At 40.9% G+C, this 27,822-nt stretch overlaps 1 protein-coding gene across 1 annotated transcript in view; it reads right to left on the bottom strand.

The window, feature by feature from the left end:
* Nucleotides 1-1,011: 1,011 nt before the first annotated feature.
* CSNK2A1 (casein kinase 2 alpha 1) overlaps nucleotides 1,012-27,822 on the bottom strand; it is a 50,323-nt gene continuing 23,512 nt past the window's right edge. Inside the window, 13 exon segments of the mRNA XM_037143161.2 lie at nucleotides 1,012-2,273; nucleotides 2,275-2,351; nucleotides 4,718-4,804; nucleotides 5,843-5,991; nucleotides 8,960-9,060; nucleotides 10,050-10,151; nucleotides 11,017-11,127; nucleotides 15,320-15,403; nucleotides 16,894-16,953; nucleotides 18,216-18,266; nucleotides 18,776-18,877; nucleotides 21,065-21,176; nucleotides 23,138-23,357. Coding sequence (XP_036999056.1) covers nucleotides 2,217-2,273; nucleotides 2,275-2,351; nucleotides 4,718-4,804; nucleotides 5,843-5,991; nucleotides 8,960-9,060; nucleotides 10,050-10,151; nucleotides 11,017-11,127; nucleotides 15,320-15,403; nucleotides 16,894-16,953; nucleotides 18,216-18,266; nucleotides 18,776-18,877; nucleotides 21,065-21,176; nucleotides 23,138-23,238 — 1,194 coding nt within the window. The 5' untranslated portion in view covers nucleotides 23,239-23,357 and the 3' untranslated portion in view covers nucleotides 1,012-2,216.

Raw genomic sequence — 27,822 nt, 5'->3', positions numbered from 1 at the left:
CTGTCTGCGGCTCCCCACATCAGCCTCGGCTACATCTAGACTCTGAGCTACAAGGGTGGGGTGTGAAGTCTCGATTTACAACCCTCCTCCCCACCTAAAGAGAAAGAATTTATTAGTCGTAAGTGTCCCATTCAAATCACAATCCAGTGCAAATGTCATCACAAATTGCATCTCTGGCACATCTGGTGCTTTTTAGCTTCTGCACAAATTCAACACGGTAACCCCCACAGCATTCCAGGGCATTAAAGGGTCGAGAACAATAAATATCCACTATAAGTGGCCACAAGGAAAGAAACCACCCTGCCACACAGTCAGAACGTTTTCCCTACAGTTGAGAAGCATTATAAAAGGAGGCTTTAGCTTTCTCTGAAGTTCACCATTATATTCACTAAAGCCATTGCTTTGATAAAGTTTCTAGAGCCAAGATGGGTTACAAAGTTAGGTTAAGTTCATTAAATTCAACTCCTCAAGTAATTGCATTTACCTATGACGCCCAGGTGAGAAAGGCTTATGAATCCATAAAGGTAGGAGAATGGGGAACTAAGACTGTAGGCTTTAAAACATGTTGGAAGAATTTTGCCTAGTCCCCACAAGCAGCTACTGTAATGAAATAACAGGAGAAAATACAGAGCTGATGGTTTTGCTATTGTGCTTAAAAAACTAGGCTTCCTCAGTGAAGCACCTGATAAACTTAGGTGGTTGGATTACAGTGGAAAATCCACTTTACATACACACAAACACACGAAAACTGGCGACTTTTCCCATCCTCAATCCCTGCACTGCTGAGACACAAAATGAGTTTTATGGCAAAGGATCCTTAATCCCCAGAGACGCTTTGGCTTGTGGTGCTTTTTTAAGGCCTCTCTGCCCTGCCCGGTACCATGGGTCGAATGAGGGGTGTATAAAAATGGGGGCTTAGGAAGCCTCCACGGTACAGGGCTGCAGGCCCCTCAGATGTGAATGTGAGACACCCACCCAGCGAGACCTTTACACAGGGAACTTAAATCTAACCTTGATAAATAAAACCAAACGTTTATTTACACCAAAGAATTCCAACACTGGATCTTTCACATATGAAGGACAAAGTATTATATATACACACAGCAAGGGGTGGCAGGGCTGTAACAAGAGTTGATCGTTTTCCCGTCATTGCAGGGCTACCATTTCAGTTTCCCCGGAGCCAGCGGCTCCGCCCCTCCCTCTCAGATGCATTTACGAGACCGAGGGGCAGGTCTTTCCCGGGATGGCAAGTGAGGGAAGGCAGGAGGAAAAAAAGGTAGAAAGCTTAAAATGAAAGTGTGGCCACATCTCCCATTAGCTCTTAAAGCGTTATTAGCATGAAATCCATATAAACAATGGTTTGTTTTCTTTTGTAAAAAGCAGTAAGTTATACCCAGTAACTAACTGAATTCAAAATAGCCAAGTCAAAGGACACTGAGAAAGACTGTGCCTTCTCACTCCTACCAGCTCTATGTTGGGAGATGAAGGGCACAGGACCAAGGTAAGGAGAGCTTGGAAGGGAAGGTTATTCAAGTTTTAAACTGAAACTAAATTTATAAGTGAGTCAGATTTAGGGTCAGATCAGTAAGACATGATTCGTACTGAACAGAAGTTTTCAGGACTTGGGGCAATTTTTCAGCATTTCAATGTAACTATTAAGACTTATTTCCACTAGATTCACCAGGATGACCCCACTGAAGCACTTCTGGAGTTACGTGGTGTAAATGACTAGCAGGACGCTGCTCTTTATAGTTGGGTCCCCCTTCCTTTCTACCTCTCTTGAAAAAGCTACATTTTTGTAATCTCTGAAAAACAAAACGAGACACAAACCCCCCAAAGTGTGGGATGGTAGGGGAGCAATGGTGGGCGGGGGAAGAATCTCCCCCCAATCGCAGCAGCTGGAATTGAGGCTGGTTTATCTTTGTTCTTTAGTGATGATGAACTGAATTTGGAAGGGGAGAAAAAAATTTGTCCGTGAAATTCCACCTGCAGGTAACTTTTCAGGGAATCCCCTGAGTTATGAAAAGTTCGAGTTAAAAAAGAAGAAAGAAAAAAAGAAAGGAAAAGAAAATCAGCCTATTATAATTTTTTTTATGACTGAACTACTATAATTCCACAAGCAACGGTTCAGACACGGTGCTTCGTAAGTATTTCACCCTCCCCGCCAGGCGCGAGCTGCATCGAGGAGAGTGGCCGCCTCCACCTCTGCTCAGGCATCAGCAGACAGGGGGGCCGTTACTGCTGAGCGCCAGCGGCAGCTGGAACAGGCATCCCGAGGGGGTTGGCAGCAGCAATCACTGGTGAGCCTGCCAGAGGTCCGAGGGGCGAAGGGGTTGGCACTGAAGAAATCCCTGGAAGAGAACACCTGAGAGTGAGCCAGGGACACCAGCCACCAGGGACACTAGCGTGGAAACGCTAGTCACCAGTTTTTCCTAGCACCACCCTCCAACCGACGCAGCAATAATTCTGTTTATTGAAGGCATCTCCTTAGCCAGATTTTTACAAATTCAACTAATTTCAAATTAAATTCCCACAAATTAAGTTAAAATGGAAAGTTCTAATACATTTAAAAAGTAAAGAAGTAGATGATCGGCGAGTTTAAGCAGTTTGTCCGAGGTGAACAGCTAGTCAGGTTGGCAGCTATGCGTGGACTCCAGCTGAGGCCTGTCTGGGGCCGCGTTCGCAGATTTTCTGCTCTGTAACCTGTGCTGACACAGTGGCCGGTAGCCCCAGGTTGCTACTAAGCACCTGAAATGTGGCCTGCACAACTAAGGAACTGATTTTTAAATTATATTCAATTTTAATTACTGTAAATAGCCACACATGGCCAGTCACTGCCGCAAGAAACAGGCGAGGGCTAAAGTCAAAGCCCACGTGCCCACGTCAGCCGCCAGCTAAATCTTCAAAACTCCTCCAAGTCCACTTGGCAGGGAAAGGAGCACCCGGCTCCTAAATTTAAAGCTAAAATAGTGTTTGAGAATTTAGTTGCATTTAGTCTCTTCCACTCATCTAATGATTGGAATGAGAGAATTACCTGTTAATAGTTCTCAGTCAGCCAGTTATTCAATTTTCAAAATGGTTTTTGAACAGGCAATGTATTTATAAGGCTCAAAATACAAAAGGTTTAAAACAGATTACACAATGAAAAAAATCTCCCTTACCCTGTCACTTGGCCAACTTATGGCACCATTTCTGGGGTGTATTCCTTACAGAAATATTTAATGCATACACAAGGATATAATTTTATAAGGACATTCATATAAGAATCATATATAGGAATGTGATTATGTGTTTTCATCTACTGGTCTTGGACACGGTTCTGCAGCTTCCTTATTTCATGTCACATTATCTCAGAGTTGGAACTAGAAAAGAACGCAGAACACTTGTTCTTCCCTCTGCATAGCATCCCACCGAATGGATGTCTCAATTCATTTCACCAGTTCCTCACTGAGAGCTGTTTCCAGTGTTTCTCTATTACAACTAAGGCTACAACAAATAACTCTGAACATACATCATTTTACACATAGGCAAGATACTCAAGAGGATAAATTCTGGAAGGCAGGCAGGCAGTTCCTTGAAACACAACTGGGATAACAGAACTCTTTGAGGTGCCTGAATAAATGACTCACTACCACAAGTGTCCCCACATGGCTCCGGCCTACATGTATAATTTGGAGAAGATGGGCCTATCATTTCTTCTGAATAACTGTGTACTCTGTACAAAACTTGCTCTAAATCATAGTGACTTGACAATAATAAAAAATAACTTCATATAAATTTTCACAATTTACTAAGCACGCTGTAGTTACTCTGAAAAAAAAAAAATCAAAGAGCCAATCTTACACACATATATACCCCATGTGCAAACCCCACCTCTACTCCCCTCTAGTTTCTTAAGCTTTTTTCTGAGGACTGTGTATGTCAACTGCTGACACTCTAAACTGTGAGATAAAAGGATCACTTATTATTCTCCATGCCTTGCTGAGATACTCATGTCCCACTGTGACAAATTTTAAGATGCTGGCCTCGAAGAGCCAGACTGATAGTCTACTCAAGCACGCCAGGTGTCAAAAGCATCCTGAAACCTACACAGGTTAGGCAATCATTAGAGAGAAAAGGAGGCCCCCAAGAAATCAGCCACAAACAGGGACAAAATCAGGCCATAAACATACAGACGAAAAAGAATAACTGACTTCTACCTTTTGTTTTCTTAGAAATTTAACAAAAGCCCTGCTGGTGTGGCTGACTGGGATGGGAGTGTCCTGCAACCTGAAAAGGTCAAAGGTCGATTCAGGGTCAAGGGACACGCCTGGACTATATATATAGGCCAGGTCTCTGGTTGCAGGCATGTAAGAGGCAACCACACATTGATGTTTCTCTCCCTCCCTTTTTCCCTCTCTGAAATCAATCAATTGATCAATCAATCCATCAATCTTAAAAAAAAAAAAGAAAGAAAAAAGCAAGCTCTGGCTGGTGTGGCTCAGTGGATTAAGTGCCAGCCTGTGAACCAAAGGGTCACTGGTTTGATTCCTGTCAGAGCACATGCCTGGGTTGTGGGCCAGGTCCCCAGTAGGGGTGTATGAGAGGCAACCACACACTGGTATTTCTCTCCCTCTTCTTCTCCCTCCTTTCCCAGCTTTCTAAAAATAAACAAATAAAATCTTTAAAAGAAATAAACAAAATCTTTAAAAACCAAGAGATTTAACAACGAACCGACCTGACATCATATTGGCGCTGCTGACAGGTGTACTGCCTCCTGGCATGTTCGATGAGCCCATTCGAGCCTGGTCCTTAACAACAGTGTCTAGGAAAAAAGAGGTAAAAATGTTAGGTTCTGTTGTGCTTAATGATTAAACGAATGGTCTTAAAACAGTCACCCTCACTCTCTGAATTTTACGTGCACTTTGTATTATTCCCAGAAAAACTTAAGGTGGCTTTGTTTTCACCATGAATTAGACAAGTAACAGAAAATAGAATCATCTTTCCTACCAAACTAGTAAAGGTAACCTCTTAAACTAAACAGTTGGAAGATGAAGTAATTATCCAGGGTAGAACTACTTTTTAAAGCAAAAGTAATCCCACTAGTGTTTAATGAGACAATATAATCTGACTAGCCTGGAGAGTAATGTATTATCAGAGTGAACTGATCTTACTGCAGTCTACAACTCAGCTGGTCACCCAGGTACCATATAGGACGAAGCCACAGGCTGTGCAAATCAGTGCTGTTAACACAGAAGCCATGTCAGTCTGCTTCAGCTACAGGAGATTGTGCAACAGTACAATCGACGAACTACAAAACCACCTTACCACTCCAAGGAACAACCCAATGCTGAAGTTGACATCACAGTAAGGATGGGCTGGGCTAAGTGACATTTTCACCCAGAACAGCACACTTAGCTACATTCACAACCCTAAGTCAAGTTGTTCACACAGTTAAAATGCTCACACTTCCCTGGATCTTTCCAACAAATGATAACCAGAGAGAGGACAGACACAGGGCTACTTGTTATAATCCAACCATTCCGGACTATCTGGCCACTGAAAAGTGTCACCCACACAGTAAGAAAAGCAGTTACTTAGGAGCAACCATATTAAGCACGCTGTTAGACGAGAATCCCTCCAACAATTCTGTAAGACAGTTGCCATTACTGTCCCTACTTGGAGAAGCCGAGGCTCCCTGTGGGTGAAAAAACCTTCCCGTGAGCTAAGCAGAGCTGGGATTCCAACTCCCCTTTACAGGTCCCGAGAGTCCAGAGCTTTCTTCATAGCACATACTCTGTTGCCTTGTACAGTCTGCTGGGCAGGCCCACACAGGGTCTGTGGACTGGACAGCTGGACTCACAGAAATAGGGGTGCTCCATGGCTTCCCTTGCGGTGAGCCGTGACTGGTGATCGTATCGCAGCAGCTTGTCCAAGAAATCCAAGGCCTCAGGGCTGACAAGGTGCTGGTTTTCACTGTGGACAAAGCGTTCCCATCGCTTACGGGAGTGTCTGCAGAGTCAAAAGCAGTAATGAGAAATGAACCAAGGGGCAACAGAGAAGCCCAACATTTCATTCCTGTGTGGCTCAGTGGACTGAGTGTGGGCCTGAGAACCAAAGGGGTCGTGGTTCGATTCCCAGCCAGGGCACATGCCTGGGTTGCGGGCCACATCCCTGACTGGGGGTGCACAGGAGGCAACCACATACTGATCTTTCTCCCCCTCTCTTTCTTCTTCTGTTTTTCTCCCTCTCTTTTTTTCCCTTACCTTTGCCTATTTCTAAAGATAAGTAAAGTCTTAACAAAAAAAAGAAAGAAATCAAAACTCAAGGCAGTAGTTTTATAGTGTTATGTCACCAGGGATACAACCAAGCTAACTGCAGAGACTGAAAACAGCAGAGTTGTACGAAAGATAATTCCGAGTCCTCACAATTTTACAAAACATAATTCAGGTTACCTTACAGGACTGAGTGCTTCTGCGCTCTAAGGTGGCTCAGGTGGCTGGGCTAACCAGGCCTCTCTCCCACCCCTACACACTCCTAGCATCTCTGCCACTGGGCGGCAAAGCCTTTGCACCAGAAAGTCCACTGGTAAGTGGTGAGTGAATTAGTACTGTGTCTAGCCACTATTTTCAGAGTTCACTGTTTGCACATCAGTCCTGAAGCATGCATTTCCTATGACTACTTCTTTCACTCAGACTGCGTTTTTCACTCAGACTGGGTTTTGTCATTGGGAGAAGCAAGCTAAATCAAGATAATTTGGTATCTGACTTCCAGCTAAGATGGAGCATAAGTAGATAGATACACTTTGCCTCCTTGCACAAAGGAGAAATGAAAAGGAGGACAGCAATAATGTAAAAACAAAAAACACCCAGAACTGCCAGAAAACTGAACTGTATGGAAGTCTGACAACCAAAGAATTAAAGAAGAAACATTCATCCAGACCTGTAGGAGGGGCAGAGAGGGGCAGAGATGGGCAGAGATGGGCGGAGAGGACTCGTGGCAAGGCAGCAGCTGGTGGACTGGGCGTTCCTACATTTGCAGTCCCACATTCGCATGCAGATAAACCAGGAGGAACGACTGGGGAGTGAGACAGACCACACAACCCAAGGTTCCAGGGAGGAAAAAGAAAGACTTAAAACCCCCTGGTTATAAAAAGTTGCAGGGGCTGTGGCAGCAGGAGAAGCTCCCAGCCTCACAGGAGAGTTCGTTGGAGAGACCCACAGGGTCCCAGATGTATACAAACCCACCCACCCGGGAATCAGCACCAGAAGGGCCCAATTTGCTTGTGGGTAACAGGGAAAGTGACTGAAAGAGGGGCGAGAGCTGAGCAAGCAGCATGGTTCTCTCTGACTCCCCTCTCAAATACAGTGATGTGGGTTGCCCCATCCTGGTAAATACCTAAGGCTCTGCCCCTTACAACATAACAAGAGCACTGAGACAAAGAAATATGGCCTAAATGAAAGAATGGATCAAAGCTCCAGAAAAAATACAACTAAGCAACGAAGAGATAGCCAACCTATCAAATGCAGAGTTCAAAACACTGGTAATCAGGATACTCACAGAAATGGTTGAGTATGGTTGCAAAATAGAGGAAAAAATAAAGGCTATGCAAAGTGAAATAAAGGAAAATATACAAGAAATCAACAGTGAAGGGAAGGAAACCTGGACTCGCATCAGTGATTTTGAGAAGGAAGAAAGAAACATCCGGCCAGAACAGAATGAAGAAACAAGAACTCAAAAAAATGAGGAAAGGTTAGAAACCTCTGGGACAACTTTAAATGTTCCAACACCCGAATCAGGAGGGGTGCCAGAAGGAGAGAAGGAAGAGGAAGGAATCGCAAACTTATTTGAAGAAATAATGAAGGGGAACTTCCCCAATCTGGCAAAGGAAACAGGACTTCCAGGAAGTCCAGCCAGCTCAGAGAGTCCCAAAGAAGGTGGACCCAAGGAAGCACACACCAAGGCACATCATAATTACGCAAGATTAAAGAGAAGAACAGAATCTTAAAAGCAGCAAGGTAAGACGAAAGGAGATAGTTACCTACAAAGGAGTTCCTGTAAGACTATCAGCTGATTTCTCAAAAGAAACTGTGCAGGCAAGAAGGGGTTGGAAAGAAGTATTTCGTGTCATGAAAGGCAAGGACATCCATCCAAGATTGCTCTATCCAGCAAAACTATAATTTAGAATGGAAAGGCAGATAAAGTGCTTCCCAGATAAGGACAAGTTAAAGAAATTCATCATCACCAAGCCCTTATTATATGAAATGTTAAAGGGACTTATCTAAGCAAAAGAAGATCAAAACCATGAACAGTAAAATGACGACAAACCCACAACTAACAACTGAACCTAAAACAAACTAAGCAAACAACTAGAACAGGAACAGAATCACAGAAATAGAAATCACATGGGAGGTTATCAGTGGGGAGGAGGAGGGATGAAAATGGCAGAAAAGGCACAGGGAATAAGCAGCATAAATGGTTGGTACAAAGTGGACAGTGGGAGGTTAAGAATACTATAGGAAATAGAGAAGCCAAAGAGTTTATATGTACCACCCATGGACATGAACTAAGGAGCAGGGGGATGTTGGTGGGAGGGGGTTGCAGGGCAGAGGGAAATAAAGGGGAGAAAAAAAAAAAGGACAACTGAAATAGCATAATCAATAAAATATACCGTAAAAAAATAAAAAAAGACAATTGGATATTTGAGTCAACTGTAACCCTTCTACTAGAATCTGCAGTCCATTCATTTTACAGGAATCTTCTGACGATGACCTCCATACGCAGAATCCTATAAGTAGATAAATGGCCATTCAACCCACTGCTCTTATTACAGGATGCCTAAGCAGCATTTACACCATTGAGCCACTGATGCTTCAGCAGTGTCAGTAAAGAGAACCTATTTTTTGAGGACCCAAAGAGTTAATTTACAAAGAGTGCCTTAAAGTGCTTAAGGCACTGATAAACAAATTTTATGACTCACCTGCCCAAGATATCATTGAAACGTGGATCTAATTCAATGTTGTATTTGTCAATATAGTCATATAAATCTTCCGTCCCCAGTACCTTGGCTATCCTCACCAACTAGGAGGGAAAAAAAGACAAAACGCCACATAAACAAACACGTTACATGATTAAATAAACAATAACCATGACTGGATTAACAGAAAGGGATCATCATGGCTATAGGCATGGACATTACACCCGATTTAAATGGAATTTCTATGCATGGCAGGAATGGATTTCCACATAAAATTCCCTAAATCAGTACTCGATGTGACAGTGTCAAAAAGAAAACAAACAAACAATTACAGCCTTCCCCTTGAAATGTGTCCCCGATGAAGGCCTAAGATTCCCCCTCACAGTCCAGCTAAAGGTGCCACTTCTCTGGGGAAGCTCCCCGTGCCACTCAGACCACTCGCTCCCACACCTGCCTACAGTTCTGCTCTGGCATTGACAACCGCAACCCATTTCTTCTTACGTTGGATTCCTTTACTAGATACACCGTGAACTACTCGAGAGGTTGAACTAATCTTTTTTCAACATATTCCTCAACCCTGCATGGCACCTGATAAAGAGGTGCTGATGTGAACTGATCTTTCAAAGGGAAGTGCAGCTGCTATAAAGAGCATCATCTGTATTTCTATTGACACACATCAACTCAATCTGTGTAGAGACAAAAGGATCACAGGAATACCATACGGAAACTGACATGCTGAAGGCACGCCCAGCTCTAATGAAAACTCACATTAGGAGAGTCTAAGGTAAAGTCCTATTTTATATGTATAATTCAAAATAAAGCAACACAAATGAAAAATACTAGGGGGAAAACTCAGTGATTTCAAAAGGCTAAACAGGTAGCTCCTAAAACACCAATATGAGAATCAATGTTGAGCTGGCTGAATAAGCCATGAAGTGAAAATTGTTCTAGGGCCCCCCTCTCAGAGTTAACAGGTCTCAGGTTGGGGCTGGGCGTCTGGGTTTCAGCAAAATCCATGGCGGTTTCTAAGCAGTCAGATCTGGCCACCACTTGGTTAGAGCGGTACACTCCCGAATGGGAACGGCTTTATCACCTGATCATAATTGTCATGTCCATGGAAAAATGGCTCCTTCCGGAAAATCATACTTGCCAGCATACAACCCAAACTCCACATATCCAAACTATAATCATACATCTGCATTAAAGTAGAAAAGAAGTCAGTTATAAATGAAAATAACAAGAACTGTATTTTCAAAATAAAAAACTGCTATTAAAAAAACAAAACAAAAAACCTACTCAACTAAAACGTCCAAACACCAATAACATCTTCATATACTACTTTTCAGTTTTCTATGCATTTCCTGTTTTAAAACAATCTGTACATACTATTTTGAATTACTACCTTTTTGCTCACATGAGAATACCTCATATTGTTATCTGTGGAAACCTTTTAATGTGTAGCATTTTGCTGCATAAATGTTTCAGAATTTAATCTTTAATTTTCCCATAATAGGATAGTGATTTGTTTTCACCACTATAAACAATAATATAAAACATTTTTATACATAAAATTTTTGAGCTCATGGTTACATCCTCAAGATCCCAGCAAAAAAATTTTATAGGTTAGAGTCCAAACTTTTTAAGGTATCTGATGACAACAGCTGGCATGCCTGGGCACGAAGGTGCCCCCAAGGATTTCGTTTATGTGAGGAGGAGGAGGAGGGGGGCTTTTTTTCAGTTTAGTCCTTACGCTGGTTCACCTCAGCTGACCATCCTCAAACTGGCTCTGGAGTTTCTCATTAGAAAAAGTCAGCTTTGGTGCCTTTTCTCTTCAGTGGGAATCAAATGCAGATCAGTGGATATTCCACTGACATTAAAACAAAAATGAAAGTTACGGAAGATAAACGGAGGTGATTCACATTTTATATTTTACATTTGTATAGAAGAGGCAGCCATGGATGTTTATAAATGATCTTGACTCAAAGCACAAAATGACATTTTTTACAAGTTATGTACAAAATACATATAAACCAAAGTTTCATTTGCCTTGTTCTTCCCACCTGATAGTCTACAAGTAGCTCAGGACCTTTGAAGTATCGAGAAGCGACCCGGACATTATATTCTTGGCCAGGATGGTAAAACTCAGCTAAACCCCAGTCTATTAGCCGAAGCTAAAAGAAGAAGAAGAAAAAAAGAAGAGTTTAAGTCATGAGCAGTTTTATCTTTCGAGCTACCACACCATATGCTGTCTTTAGAGTACTCTTTCAAAAGTAGATTTAGAGTTGTTAGTGTAGAAAAATACATAATACAAAAATCAACTCTGTGTTTTGTGTACTTACAACTGTAAACCTCCTTTTGCTCACCCCCATGGTTAAGATGAAAATCAAACTTTGGCAACTGTTTAACTTGACATATGGGGGTCTCTGTGACTTACTTCTTGTGCTCCAGGAGGACTTGTTGAAAGACAATTTTATTTTGTGCTTCTGCAAATTTCTTACACTGTCCACCTCAGTAGAACATCAAGACTATCCAACCCAGACTCCTACTGGCGAACATCTTATCTTTCAAGATGAAAGTTAGCCACTTCACTGAAGTTTTTTCTAAATAACAAATAGATCCACTGCCTTTAGCCGTCCTTGAACCTCAAGTATACTTCTTTAAGAGAACCTATAATACTTTCTATTTGTTTTCATTCTCATCCAAGGATACGTTTATTGCCTTTAGAGAAGAAGGAAGAGGGAGAAACATCAATGTGAGAGAAACACTAACTGGCTGCCTTCCATCCGCACTGTGACTAGGGATCGAACCCACAACCTTTTGGTATACAGGCTGATGCGCCAACCAACTAAGCCACCTGGCAGGGCAAACCCACAACTCTATTATTGTACTTTGTTTTCTATCTTTCTTTTTCCAAATGGACTGCAAACTCCTTCAAGGGAGGGATGATTTCATTCACTTTTGTAATTTTTAAAATACAACATATTACCCAGGACACATGAGAAAAATAAAAATATTTGCTGAGTGAAGGAAGAGAAAAACCACATCAAACGGTCCTTATTAAAATGTATCCTGAAAGTGGCAGCACTAGCAAGGATGAGAGGCAACCTTATTTGTCCACTGTGCAAAGCACAACCGTGATCTGAAGTGTGGGCAGCAGAGGCTGACAAACGCCTGACTGCTCTCGTCACTGTCTCTGTAAGTTCACTGTTAACTAGGTACAGCACCCTCCTTGTTTTGGTAAGTAAAAGGTACTACAACAAAAGGTATGAAAGAAAGTATAAATTTAAAAAAACTATTTTATTTATTTGTAGTTAGAGGGAAAGGGAGAATGGGAGAGACACATTGGCTACCTCTCCCACCCGAGTCCCCCACTGGGGACCTGGCCTGCAACCCATTCTGGCATGAACCCTGACTGGGAATCAAACCAGCAACATTTTTGGTTCATAGGCTGGTGGTCAATCCACTGAGACACACCAGCCAGGGTGAAAGTATAATTTTTTATAGTCTTTCTCTTCAACCCCTAATAAAAGTGCTCCGGAGCTATCCCTGAGTTTCCTTTCTTACCAAGTATTCTCAGAAGAGTATTTCTGGTCTTGTGGCTTCACACACAGCATGTCAGCATTTTGTACCTATCCGCTAGCCCATGTATCCTACCAGCCACCTCTCCCTCTCTGGTCACCTAACACACACCTCAAAGGCTACACCTCTGATTATTCTGTTTCTCCTGCCGCCTAACCCCTTCTTCTCGATTAAAGGTCATTCCACTGATCTTGTCCCTCAGGCCAAAAAATTTCACCTTGGACTCTTGTTTCCCTGACACCCCACATCTGTCAACAAATCCCGTTGGCTCTACCATACTCTGACCATGATTATTATTCCACTGCTACCGCCCTGGTCCACACACGCCACCACCATCTCGAGACTGATTTACTGCCACAGCCCCTTCTCCTAGTTAGTCAAGCTACTTTCGCTCTTGCCCTCTATCCTCTACACAGCAGCCAGAATGCCCCTTTTCAAAAGCTTCACATTGAAAAATTATTACAAACTCACAGGAATTGGAGATGTTCTATGTACTCTTTATCTAGCTTTACATTTCCCCAATGGTAACATCTTATATAACCACAGTATAATACCAAAACCAGGAAATTGACATAGGCACAATTCACAGCCAGACCTTCTATTTCACCAGTTTCCCGTGTTAGGGTGTGTGTGTGTGTAATTCTATGTAATTTTATCATGTGTAGATTTGGAGAACTCCTATCATAAGATACAGAATTGTCCCATCACCACAGCTGTCCCTTATGCTATTTGTTCTCCACTTTCTAACCTGTGGCAACCCCTGTTCTCTAACTTTTTATTATTTTGAAAATGTTATTATAGATGGAATAATCAGCATAACTTTTTGAGATTTTTTTCCAACTTAGCAAGAGATCCAACCAAGTTGTGGCATTCATTATCTTTCCTTTCTATTGCTGAGTAATACTATTCAGTAGTAACACTACATGGTATATACATACCAGTTTGATTAACTATTTCCTCACTGAAGAATGCTTTTCCTCCTAATTTTCAACTATTACAAAAATAGACTATATTCATATACAGGTTTCTGTGTGGAACTAAGGATCATTTGTTATGCATACGCATATGTTTGTTTAGGTTTTTAAACAATATTTTTTAAAATTTATTTATTTTAAGAGAGAGGAGAAGGAAGAGAGAAAGAGAAGGGGAGAAACATGGACCAGTTGTCGCTCGCACGCCCCCAACCGGGGACCTGGCTTGCAATCAAGGCATATGCCCTGACTGGGAATCAAATCAGCAACCTTTCAGTTCACAAGCCATTCTTTATCCACTAAGCCACATTAACAAGGGCTATTTAGATTTTTCTAAAGCTTTATTTATTTAGTTAGTTAGTTAGTTATTTACTGGCTTATTTATTTATTTAGAGAAACAGAAGGAGAAAGAAAGGGAGAGAAACATCGATCAGCTACCTTCCACGTACACACCAAGTGGTCCTGATCCCACAATAGGCATGTGCCTTGACTGGGATTCAAACCCGCAACTCCTCCCTTTATGGGACAATGGGCCCAATCAGAAGAGCCAGGGCTGTTTGTTTAGCTTTTAAAGAATCCAACAAAGTATAAAACAACAGTCTGGCATTTTCCAAAATGGCTGTGCCACCTTATATTCCCACCAGTCATGTATGAGAGACTTGAGTTTCTCTGCATAAGAGAAGGGACGAGGGGGAGGAGGAGAGAGGGAGAGGTGGGGGGATATGAGAAACATCAATTGGTTGCCTCCTACATACCACTATTAGGAACCAAACCTGCACTGACTGGTAATCATGGGATGAAGCTCCAACCAACTGAGCCACCTGGCTAGGGTGATATGCAGTAAACTTTTGAAAAGGCAAGTGAGAGCTTGCCAACCCTTTCCTCAAACTGTAAAATCTTGCATCTTTAGAGAAAAGGCCTAACACGATCTGGTTTTCTTTACCCCTTAGTAAAGAAAACTTTACCATCTCCTTCCTTTCTCTCCAGTCATTCTAATCCCAGATCTATCCTTATCACTGTTCCTACAACCCAGGCACATTCCTGCCTCAGGGCTTTTGCATCCTCTACCTAGGACACATTTCTTCCCAAGGCTGCGTGGCTGGTGCCCTTCAAGTATCCTCTAAAATCACTTTCGCAATGAAATCTTCCTCTTACCCCTTGTTTAAAACACAACACTCTCCGCTGTTCCCTATGCCTAACTTACTTTTCTTCCATGTCACTTTTAACTTTCTAGCCCACCAGCCTCCCCCAAAGGCAAGTTCCTCATGGACAAGGATTTTTTATTATCTGCCTCCTGCATGTATCGCCTGCCTCTAAACAATCCCACATAGTGTGTCTAAAAGAATTTCAGTTGGAAAAAAATCACCTACACTGCCAAAGCTTACAGCAGAGTCATTACCACCTGTAAAAGGTAGGCTTGGTTATCTCACAAAACTGAAATGCTATAAAGCACGTGGTGAGCACAGATCTCATTAATAGTACTTAGAGAGCTCAGGGGCTTCATGGCACTTGCCAAGCTGCAGCATTATCTGAATATTTCATCCATTTCACAGCGGTGTGCACTCAATTCTCACAATAACCTAGTGGCAATGCAGAGCAAATATTATGCACACTGTACCAGTAAGAAATAGGAGGCAAATGAGAAGGGAGTTACCGTTTTGCCTACTACACTAATCTGTTTCCTTCTTTGATAGTATTCTTAGGAATATGAATAAATAATAGTTCAAACATTCTTATTTGTTAATTCATTCACTGAAGACAGGCTGTACATTCTATTGAGCCAGTGAAGACATTTGCCAGTCTATCATATTACCTTTCTGTGCTCATGATCAATCATGACATTATGGGGCTTCACATCTCTGTGCATAATTCCCATGCTGTGACAGTAATCCAGCGCCTGTGAGAGAAACAGGGAGAAAAGAATCAGCTTGCTTAACAGTGATTTTCTCGTTCAAGTTCCTTACTTATATTCCTCCACTGTTCCTCCGTAGTTTTCCTTCTAGCCTCACAACACCACTGGGAATCACAGTGAGGACAACACTCCCAGAGGCAGTCTTCAGAGACTTGCTCAAGACCCCAAAGTCAAAATCATGGCCCCTGAATGTCAAAGTTCTGGTCTTACACAGTTGTTACAACAACCTTTCTGTTCCAAAACACCCAAAGTGTACACCAATTGCATCACTCCCAATTTCTCTCCCTAACCCAAATCCTGGATTACTTTCACAAATACGGGCCTCTCAAAAGAAGAACACCGATATGTACTACAAAACTGTTATTCATAGACCAATAATTCTTTAGTAGCTAAGAGTTTACAATAGAGTTGGGTAAAGCATGGCCCATATATGGCCTGCGGCCTTTCTAATGTTTGTGGTAATGGAACACAGCCACACCTACTTGTTTGCATGTTGTCTGTGACTGTTTTCACATTACAACAGCAGAGCTGAGTACTGTGAGAAGGACCCTATGGACCAGAAAATCAAACATTTTACTCTCCATCCCTGTAAATAAGTTGGCCAACTCCTGATTTATGATATCAAATCCAACTTGAAAACCAAGTCCAATCTCAAACTAAGGTGAGCCGAGTAGTAAAACCTTTGGGGATTTGCTTATTTCAGCTTTTAAGTCAGCTGATGTCACTGGCCAAATTCTTGTCCTTGAAGGGTGACTTGAATTCCTACAGTTTCCAGGGCCAGGCAAGCATACCCTTAATTTTACGAAGCATATCCTTAATTTTATGAAGTCCTGTTTGCCACAAGGCTGCACAAGCCAATGGAAAGGTCAAATACCTCTACTGGCATCACCTCTTCAGGACACTTCTAAGGTTCAAAGGCAGGCTTTATGCCAACCCTCATTTAGTAAGAAACTCCAGCCAACTCTTAGCAATTTTTTCAGCTATAAAGCTGATTGGTCTTATGACTACCAGGAGCAAGATATTTGGTAATCTCACTTTAGAAATCAAAGTCCACTTTAAACCAGCAATCTCTAAGCAGAGATTTACATAATCCTTAGGACAATGACCCTTTGACAGCTAAATTTATTGTTTTACTTGTTCAATTTTAAGTAAGATTAAGTATACCAGAAGCCAGTACACAAGGAGCTATTTTTACAAGTTTGAACAATTTGTTAACTTTCATAGGAGCAAGGTGGAAATGGTAAATAGTTAAGGGGTCCCAGCTCTCTTCTATGCACCCTTTCCACAGCATTCTAAGTTATATTCTTACCAAATCCTATTTTACAATCTTTACATGAGCAGAATTCTGATATTGTTAACTTATTAAAAACTTATACGAAGAGAGCCCTTCTTTCCACATATTTTACAAAGAGTCATCTGGGTTAATTAACAAATGGACGTTCAATTTAGATATTTAGTATCCAAGGTTCCCTTACCTTCAGAATCTCATACATGTAAAATCGAATATCATAGTCTGTTAACGTCTGGTATAATTGCTGTTAAAGACAAATGCAATATTTAAGCCATGAGACACTGCTGATGGAAGGCAATTTCTCATCCTCACTTGTAGTAATTTAAACCAAGACTTGGCTTATTTGCTGTGGTCCCAAGAGCTTTTTCTACATCCATCTCTACTTCTCCAGCATAACATTCACTTTAAAGGGATGCTTTGAGTCTTTAACTCCACATGCAAAATTCAAGAATTACTTTAACTTGTATTTCTGAAGCTATAATCCACTGCTGGGAATATACCAATTTATGTAAGTAACATGCCCTGACAGCATTTGCAACTGAGTCTGCTTTTCTTTTACCTCCAGACCTTCTAATGAAAGGCATTTTGGCAAACACACAGACTCCTTGGTAGGGAACTACCCCATCTGCAGACCACCAGCGGGTATGCAGATGGCTTGCTGACAAATCTGTCAAGCCAATGTGACAGAAGCATTCATGTCCCAAATTGAAAGTAAATTTTGAACAACTGTTATATCTCTTTTTGTTTCTAAAGAGTTACGGTCTTTAAAAAAATGCACAATTCATTAAACAGTGATGTTATCTCACATTTTCTTTGAAGTTACTGTTCTGATTCTAAAAGTTCTTCCCTTTTCCCTTATGTCAGCAAAAGAATTCAACCATTTATTGATACCTAAAATTTTCTGATACTGAATTAGTGCAAAGGCAAGTCAGTACCTTTACAACTTGAAACCCAAGATTGCACCCACATTTTTCTATTGTAATAGAATGGAGATCGTTTGAAGTAGGCTGCTGGGTGGGCTGAAAGTTAAGAGAAATCTGCTGTAAAGGTACGTGTTCTAGCAGAATTGATGCCACCCTTAACCACCCATTCCTTTTTAAGACCTAGAGCCTAAAGTATAAGACCTTGCTTTATATACAATACATTCCTTCTTGAACACTATCATTTTAAAGTGAAATGCCCTCGGCCAGATCTTGACTGAACACATGTTATTGCTTTCATTAAGTTTGACATCAGTGGAAACTGTTAAGTGAATAGTAAAGGTGGGGAGAAGTAAACATATTGGTTATTAAAGAGAACACACAATAAGTCAAAGGGCAAAAATACCAAGACGTGGAAATTGGCAGTATGTACAGGAGTATCTCTATCTTAAAATTTAACAATGAAGATGAAAAGCTCTTTTTAAGCAAGTTACAAGGAAGTTCTTCTAATAATGATATCCCTAAAAGGCCTTCTATGTGGTCTAAAAGCCTAACAACTTGAAATGGTTGGTTATATATATTATACCTTGAAGTCTGTGTTGTTTACGTGTTCAAAAACCAAGGCGGGGGTTCGTGACTAGGGAAAAGAAAAAGAAAACACACATTAGCAACAGCCTGGCAGCTTTACCAGGCACAATGTCTGCGGATGCTACGTGGTGAATTTGGCAGTCCTTGCCTCAGTGGTAGGAAACCCTCTATTGCTACAAGCCCTCCCAACTCTGATCATCACCACACTTAGGTCATTTTTGGGATGAATTTCAAACAGAAGACATGGAGCTGAAGTCTCACCAGGCTCTAGGCAGCCCGACAATGCGCCCATCGCCCATCGGCATCGGACCTGAGTTTGCAAAATGGATTAACACATTTCAGTTTCCAGTGCTATCAGTCTCTTAGCCTAGAAGAATAAGAAATAGTCTGTGGGTGGAGGTCTCTTTGAAAGAAAGACCCAAGCTAGTTAAATGCTAAACTGATTAAGCACTTTTAAAGCAGCACTTAATGGTAGATAGGGGAACAGAGAGAGGCCTGTGCTCTGGGTCAAACAGCACCTCAGCCCTGGCGGGCCCTGCTAGCGTCTACTCTACTCACCACGGGGTCTTTTACAATGTCTGCCAGTGTGATGATGTTGGGGCCGCCTCGCAAATTCTCCAAAATCTTTATTTCACGCTTGATTTTCTTCTTCTTTACTGGCTAAAAGGGTAAAAGTACATCAGTGAAATGAAGTACTTCAACAGGTAATGTAATACATAAATGGCTTAGTATTCGCTCCCTGAAGGGAGGAAATGTGTCACACTCATCTCTGAATCCTCTTCTCCCAACCCTCTGCAAGGCACTCTGTGCCTTGCTAAGATTACTTAGCAAATGGTGAACTGAAAAAACAGCTTTCCATTCCAAAGACCAGACCTCCTCTGCAGAATTAGCATTTAATTTCAATCATCAGTCTTAATGTTAACTTTTTATAACTACACAGAATAGGGTAATAAATGATAACAGTACTAGCGAATATCTTGAAAAATCTTTTTACCAATTAGGTTCAAACATGGGCTTTTCCTGTTCCATCCTGTAAGTCTATAAACACCCAACAGAAGAGGGAAACAGGACCAAGATCAAGGACGACCAAACCATCTTTGTGCAGCATAAACTTGTGAGGTAAATGTAGGCCTTGAAGTCAAGACCACCTAATGTGAATCCTACTTTCATTACCTGCTAGCTGTGTATCTGTGGGAAAGTTACATAACCCGTCTAAGGCTTTCCTTATGCATAAAATTATCAAAAAGAGTACTTATAAGACTGTTTCAAGAATCCGATGAAATATATGAAAAGCACTCAAGAACATGAGTGGGACATAACATCCACCTAGCCCCATGATCAGCACTGCCCTCTCTCCATTCTAAAAAGACCACTCTGCAGAGCCCCTAACATGCACCTAGCCCCATGATCAGCACTGCCCTCTCTCCATTCTAAAAGGACCACTCTGCAGAGCCCCTACAGTACGTCTTCCACATCCCTCTGTCCTCACCCATCATTTCCACATCTGTCCTGGGACAGAAATGCTTTTCATTTTTCTGAGGAGGGCTTTGATCCAACTGTATCTCCTCCACCAAACCTTCCTCCTAAACAGTCTAAAATAGTGCTGGTCCAAAAGAAATACAATGCAAGCCACATATACATTTTAAAAAAGATAAAGAAACAAACAAAATTAATTCTATTTAACAAAATATATTTAAAATCTTATTTTAACATGTAAACCAATATAAAAAATTACTAATGACCAATTTTTATTCTTTTTTCTTTTCTTTTCGTACGAAGCCTTTTAAATCTAGTATTATTTTATCTTTACAGCATATTTCAGTTGGAACTAGCCACGTTGCAAATGCTCAAAAGCCACATGTGACCTGTGTCTACCCTATCAGACCACGCAGCTGCCTCCGACTACGGAAACACTGGATACAATTCTCAAAAATTGTTTTAAAATTATATCACTTCTTCATTAATAAGATCACTAGCTATTAAACTTTGATGCTCAATAATCTGGATTTTTTAAATACACAGATCCCCAAGATCCACTTAGATCTGCTCAATCAGAATCAGTATTTTTAAAAAACTCTGAGCCATGCCCTGACTGGTGTGGCTCAGTCTGCTGGGTCTTGTCTTGCAAGGTAAAAGGATGCTGGTTACATTCCCAGTCAGGACACATGCCTGGGTTGCAGGCCAGGTCCTCAGTTGGGGGCGCTCAAGAGGCAGCTGATAGATGCTTCTCTTGCACATTGATCCTTCTCTCCCTCCCCTCCCCACTCTCTCTAAAATTAAATGCTGATCCTTACACAGTAGAGGTAACAATTCACTGAAAACAAAAGCATGAAATATAACTAGCCCTGGCTGGTGTGCCTCAGTGGATTGAACGCCAGCCTGTGAACCAAAGAGTCACCAGTTCAATTCCCAGTCAGGGCACATGCCTGGGTTGTAGGCCAGATCCCTGGTAGGGGGTGAGCAAGAGGCCAACCACACATTCATGTTTCCCTCCCTTTCTAAAAATAAACAAATAAAATCTTTTTTAAAAAGCATGAAATATAACTAAAAATAGATAAAGTCAATATTAGGCACCAAATCAGTATCAGATTTGAAAGATTAAACCTGTACTCCCTCCCTCGGCCACAACCTAGCTATGTGACTTGCGTCAAATCACTTCTCTTTAGTTTCCTGACCTGTCAAATGAAGATAATCTCCGCTGATTTCAGAGAACACAATAAAATAAAGGTATTGAAGCACTCCAAAAACACTTTCAAATGCTAGTTTAAAAAGGCAATCACTGTTACTTAAAACACATCTCAATTCCAAACTTCCCTGAAATTGCGACCTCTCTCTTCTTGTACTAACCTTGAGAATTTTAACAACGACTTTTTCATTATTTGTGATGTTGATGGCTTCGAATACTTCACTATATTTACCCCGGCCTAATTTTCGAACCAGCTGGTAGTCATCTTGGTTTCTGTGAACAGAGAGTCAAAGTCACAATAATTTAAGCAGTTCAAATTATCAAGTACTAATTGAACTAATAAAACTCTACTACCAGTAAGAATAAAAGAAATAAGAGGTATTTCACATAATTCCTAAATTGGTTTCTTTGTAATTTTTTAATTGGGCCAATTAAAAATGTGTGTGCTCTACATCCTTTCAGCCCCACGCTGTTTACACCTCTGACTACCCCACACAGCAGCTTATCTCTGGGTTTGTTACCGGTACTTGTTTGCAACAGGAGACAGCTTTCCCTTGGAAAGCAATTTTTATACATTCCTGCCTATCGCCTGTCCCAGTGTTGGCACTTAGCAAGAAATAAACACGTTATAAGAATATTTCAATTAAGCACATTTTGGGAGTGGCTGACTTTTATGGGCTCTTTTCCTTTTTTTTGCAGATTAAATAGCTTTCAAATGTATAGGCTTGACCTCCCTCCCACCTGTCCTCTAAGGCAAGCCCTGAGGACAGTGCATGTAATGGAGTTTTGCAAACTAGGCTACAGATAATGAACTAGTTAGAGGGTCCCTTCCTCTACTTTTGCCCGTATTTCTTCCATGACCACTAAACATCAGAGGTTAAAAAAAATAAAAAAGGCGCCAACATTTTCTCTCTGCCTCTGCTTACAAGTTAGAGAACTTTTCTCTAAATGACAAACATGGTCCATTCAGTGAGGCCTAAATTCTCTTTACTCTCAGCTGGAGACACTGAGAATCCAACATGAAACAATCAGCCATTCATTATCCTGGAGCAACTAAAAACAAACTAAATGAACAGAGCAGGCAAAGGTACTAAGGACAACGAACAACCCAGTAATTAAGGAAGGTGTGGGGGAAGAGGACTCATTTCTAGTTGAGCTCTCCTCCTGTGGGAAGGCACAGAAAACAAAAGCAAACCAGACAGCACCATGCCAAACATTCAAAAGGGGTATTCAGTGCCATTTTAACAGATCTAAGTGCAAAGCACTCAATTTGTATAGAGTAGCTGAAATTTCTGTAAAACACAGAGGTACTCCTAGAGCCCAAAGCCTGTGAAATAAGGGGAATGGTTACATTTATCAATAATGGTAACATTTATTGGTATTGTACCACTGGTTCTTGATGCTGTTTTTAAAGCACACTGTGTCCTTAGGCAGAGGCAATAGACCCAAATATGATTAAAATACACCCACAACAATTTTAGGAGCCTGTATTTATCCATTTACAGGCCATGGACATCCCATACGGATAGATATAAAGTGTAGCCTGTAAGTTTTCAAATGGTTTTCTTTTGCATTTGAATGTCAAAATGCTTTTATTACAAAAAAGTATGACCTGATCAATTACATACAGACCATGTTAGGACAAGAAGTGCAAACATCCAAACGAACTGCAGAGAATCAGGAGGGCAAACACAGCTGTTCGGGCAGAGTGCAACTGTTCAAGATGGAATTTGGGCTGAATTCCATGTTACACATGCCCAGTCTCATGATGAGGGCAAGTGTTTAGGGTTTAATTTTGCTTCTCATTAGAAAGAAGACACCCTCCTGGAGAACTGTTTCATCCTTCACAATCATCATGGGACAACGGTTCTCTGACCTCAAAAACATTTTATGTAAGAGTTTGGCGTTTTTGAAGTCTCCTAAAGTATTCTCACCTAACTGCAAAGCCCTTAGCTAAGGCAAGTGGACAGGCAACTCTCAATTATCAGCTTTGTATACAAAATAATATAAATCGGAGAAAATAAGACTGAAATGACTCTTAAATAAGCCCATCAAAACTGTTAATTTGTCAAAGCAATACCTTGCTTCTTCATTGCAAAAGAAAACGCAAAGCAGCCTTCAATCTTGAGGTTTATAAATGCACAGCCAGTGAGGTTTCCTGACATGAATTACTCAACAAACCCACAAGAGTCAGGCCCTGGGGTGAGCATAGTGAAGTAAAAGGAAGCAATTACCCCCATTCCACCACATGTGACTCGTAATCCCAGTACTCCCGGGGTCTGTGCGTATTAACGTCTGTGTAAACTCTGGCCCTGCTTGGCACGGGTCCCGACATGTCAGACAGGTTGGCGAACAAAGCTGAACTTGATGTTTGGAGATCTGGCAGTCACCGTGTTCAGAGGCAGCTGGGGGTGAGGGGTGTTAAGACCTTGTTTCAGGCTGCTTTTCTTTACACTGCAGAAACAAAAGGCACAAGGGCCCAGGAATCATTTTTAAAAAGCATTTGGGAAGAAAGAAAAATCACCTTACAACAATGGCCTTAAATGTGCATTTGGCTCTCCTACCCGTTAAACCACTGAATGTATACCGATGGTCATAGTGATTCCCTTAACATAAACAAAACCTATTATTAACCCTAACTCTTCTTCAGAGTAGCTTGTTACCTCCTCAGCTAAAGTTTGGATAACCTGGAAGGGAAAGATGGCATTGAGAATAGACCCATAGCATTACTACTATTCACACATTCTATAGAAGCTGGCAAAAACAGTACTTTTCACAGCTTTCTATAGCTAAAAGGCTCTGGAATGGTGGCAAAGCCAAGAGTACAGACCATTTGACGAAACCAGGAAGGAAATAAAGACTTGTTCTCACACATCAACGTTCAATGTCATTTTACATGGATCCAAGTCATTTGGGGAATCCTATTTAATTATCAGTTGACCCCTGACCACCATTTGAAAGATATACTTTATTTCATTAAATTAAAAAATAGAAATCAGTAATTTCCCCTTAATTTATTTTATACACGTGCAAGTTTAATAAAAACTGACAGAAAACAGTAAGCTGAATCAATGCAAAATTTGAGAAAATTCTATGAAATTTAGAAATATGCTTTCCACCAAACTGGTAAGCTAAGTCTCCTTTATGATGTCTTCCTCGACCATTCTGAGATTCCTATAACATTTGTTGATTCCTCTTACTCTGTATTTAATTAAAAATGTATTGAGTCTCCAGAGGTCATAACCTCAGGAGGACACAGCATCACCTGTGCAGTTTTCTGGTCAAGACGGTGTAATCTCAATTTAATCACAAGGGAACATGGGACAAACCAACCAAGCAAGACTCTGTTAAAAGGTGGGGGGCAGGGCAGGGAGATATACTGTGCTCTTCAAAAACATCAATATTATTAAAGACAAAGGAAGGCTAAAGACAACTAAATACAATGTCCTACCCTATCCTGTACTGGAGGGGGAGCGGGAAATGCTATTAAAAGACAATACTACCAAGACCAAATGATAAAACTGGAATTTAGATGGTAGGTCAGGTATACTCACTCAAGAGTATACTCACACTGGCCCTGGCCGGGTAACTCAGCTGTTAGAGCGTCGTCCCCATATGCCAAGGTTGCAGGTTTGATGCCTGGTCAGGGCACGTACAAGAAGCAATCAATGAACGCATAAATAAGTGGAACAACATATCGATGTTTCTCTCTTTCCCTCTCTAAAATCATTTAAAAAGAGTACATACTCACACATGATAAAGCAAATGGGGTAAAATATTACAATAGGTAAATCTGGGTAAAGGAAATACAAATGTTTTTATTAATTTGTTAAAACATTTTTACAAATCATAGTAAAATATATTCAATTTATCAATTTAACCACGTTTAAGTATACAGTCAGCGGCACTTTTTTTTTAGTACACTCACTTCTGCAACCATCACATCCTCTCTCCCCAACTATTCACCACCCCAAACTGAAACACTGTACCCATTAAACATCAACTTCCACCTCCCCCAGCTCCTTACACCCACCACTTTATTGTCCTGGGAGCATGACTACTCCAGGTGCCTTGTTTAAGTGTAATCAGAATATCTGACCTTTTACAATTGGCTTACTTCACTCAGCATATATATGTTTAAGATTGAGTAATACTTCTATGTATATATAGACCACATTTTTACCCATTCATTTGTCAATAGACACTTGGGTTATTTCAACTTTCAGGCTGTCATAAAGAACACTGCTATAGATGTAGAAATATTTTTCGGAGTTCTTGCACTCCTTTATTTTGGGTAAATACCTAGAGGTAGAACTGGTGATCATATGGTAATTCTATGTTTAATTTTTTGAGAATCACCATGGTCTTTTGCTCACTGGCAACATCATTTTGTATTTCCATCAGCAATGGAGCAAGGGTTTCGATTTCTCCACATCCTTGCCGGCATTTATTTTTATAGTAGCCGCCCTAATGGTGTGAAGTGCTTTTGATTTACATTTCCCTTATGATCAGCAATGCTGAGCATTTTTTCATGTGCTTACTGGTTGTTTATCTTCTTTGGAGAGTTAACTATTGAAGTTCTTTGGCTATTTTTTTAATTGGATTTCCTCTTTTTTTGGTTGTTGAGTAGTAGTTCTTCATCTGTTCTGGTTATTAATCCCTACGGCAGTGTCCAACCCACAGCCTGTGGGCTGTATGTGGCTCAGGATGGTTATGAATTTAGCCCAACACAAAAATTGTAAACTTACTTGAAACATTATGAAATTTTCCCCAATTATGTGTTGTAATGTATTCAATGTGTGGCCCAAGACAACGCCTCTTCTTCCAACATGGCCCAGAGAGGCCAAAAGCTTGGACACCCCTCCATACAATTTGCAAATATATTCTCTCTACTGGCTGCCTTTTTATTCTGTAGATGGTGCTCTTTGATGCACAAAACTTTTAATGCTGATACACTCAATTTATTTTGTCTTCTGTTGTATACGCCATTGGTGTCACATCTGTACTACTGTTTTGGTCTCTCATAAATTTGAAGTTACTTCCAAATGAAAGGTTAAAATGAAGCTGGTGTAAGAAAACTGAGGCTCAGAAAGAAAAAAATTTTTTTTTTACCCCCAGCCACATATTCAACAGAGCAAGAACCAGAAACCAAACTTCTGATTCTTGTGGCAGTGATTTCTTTTGCCATGCAACCACACACTAGTAAGGCAACACAACAGCTAACGCCTACAACCATTCATTACCTGTTGGCCAGATACGCACATTCACTATGTGCTTTAGGCAGACTTAATTCTCACCACACCAATGACGAGAAAGTTATTATCACCATTTTACAGAGGAAGAAACTGAACTACAGAAAGGTGAAGTAACTCACCCAAAGACAGCGCTGGAGGAGCTGACATTCAACCAGACTGAAAGTGGGGATAACTGCAATCACCTCACAGGTGTGTGGTAAGGCTTCAATGAGCTACTGAGTGTTCAGGACTGTGCCTATTTGAGAGCTCTAGGAGACACATTTATGACAACGGCATGTTTCCCAATGCTATATTTAAGCAGGAGTTTAACTACCATACACAAAGAAGATAAGCCAGAAGACATGACTCGATATGACCATGGTTTCAGTGGCTTAAAGCTTTAAGAGGATGAGTGAGAGACTGGAATGGGGATTAATGCTCTACTGGGGAGTTTAATAAACACAATCAGTAATACCCCCCCTTTAATACATGAAATCAAAAGAGCCATGTATTATCTATGTATGAGTTCTTCCATCCACAAAACTCCTATAACTTGCCTCTGTTAAAACTCTGGAGTCCCACAAGTACAAATTTAAATGGCCAGAAAACAACGAAACTGTGCAAGTACTTACTAAAAAGTGAACCAAAACAGTTTTAAAAATTACTTCCAAATATTTATTTCTTTGGTTTTATAAAACCACCACAATGATGGTAATCTAATTTCTTTACCTAATTTACACTTTACCAAAGGTTAAGTGTAAAAACACACACAGACATACTAAGCAAAAAATCAGAAAGCAGACACTTTTTATTGTAACCTTTGTTCTTCCCCAGGAACAAGGTCCTTTGTGCTGTGGGACTGCTGGCTTTTTCTGGGGTGGCTGCATGCCTGCATTTACAACAGCGAGACCCTAGGAAGATGGGTAAGGGTGTGTATGTGTGTACACATGCAAACAGCCAAAAAAGCACAGAAGACAGCTGAAACCAGTAGAAATACTGAGCCCAGGTTATTTATGACTTTGATGAAATGATACTGAACTTTTAAATTCTTAGCTTCTCTGATAAAAACATTCTCTCTCTCTTCAGTCTTCGTATTTTTTTATAGGCATTTTTTCCTTTTGCTTGATATTTTAAACCTGTAAGCCACCCTTCATCTGTGGATCTCGAAGTTCTTCTACTATGCCTTTAATAAGTTTGTAAGATCAACACAACTTTAGTAACTGGGATTAGATGCAATGGGGTGATGAAACAAGCAGTGGAGAACTGGTTTCAAATCCCTAATTGGCTATAGGACCTCGACTGGGCTTCTTCCAGCTTTGGTTCATCACTCATAAAACCTGCCTAACTGTACTTGCAGACTGAGGAGAAGATCAAATGAGAGAGCTTCCAGAAAGGGCTCAGAAACACCAAACACATGCAAATTATTATTACACCATAGCTCCTTAGTGAAAACCAATATGAAGAAACCTATCTTGAAAGGGTTAGTCTTCATTCTTAGCTTTTGCTAAAATACAAAAATTATAGAAGCTGTGGTTGAGCCCCAACCTCTGAGGGCCAACTCATGGGCTGACATGACATTACAAAATGAGGCCTCATTTCTCCCTGGAAACCACCTGACTCATATGGAAAATATCCCCCAACTCCCATTTACGAGCCCATGTACCACCCTCTTAACACCCAGTCCT

The sequence above is a fragment of the Artibeus jamaicensis genome, unplaced genomic scaffold (genome assembly GCF_021234435.1).
Source record: "Artibeus jamaicensis isolate MK-2021 breed Jamaican fruit bat unplaced genomic scaffold, CSHL_Jam_final contig_685, whole genome shotgun sequence".
Lineage (NCBI taxonomy): Eukaryota > Metazoa > Chordata > Mammalia > Chiroptera > Phyllostomidae > Artibeus > Artibeus jamaicensis.
The sequence above is the reverse complement of the archived record's forward strand: the minus strand, read 5'-3'. Positions and strand labels throughout refer to the sequence as shown.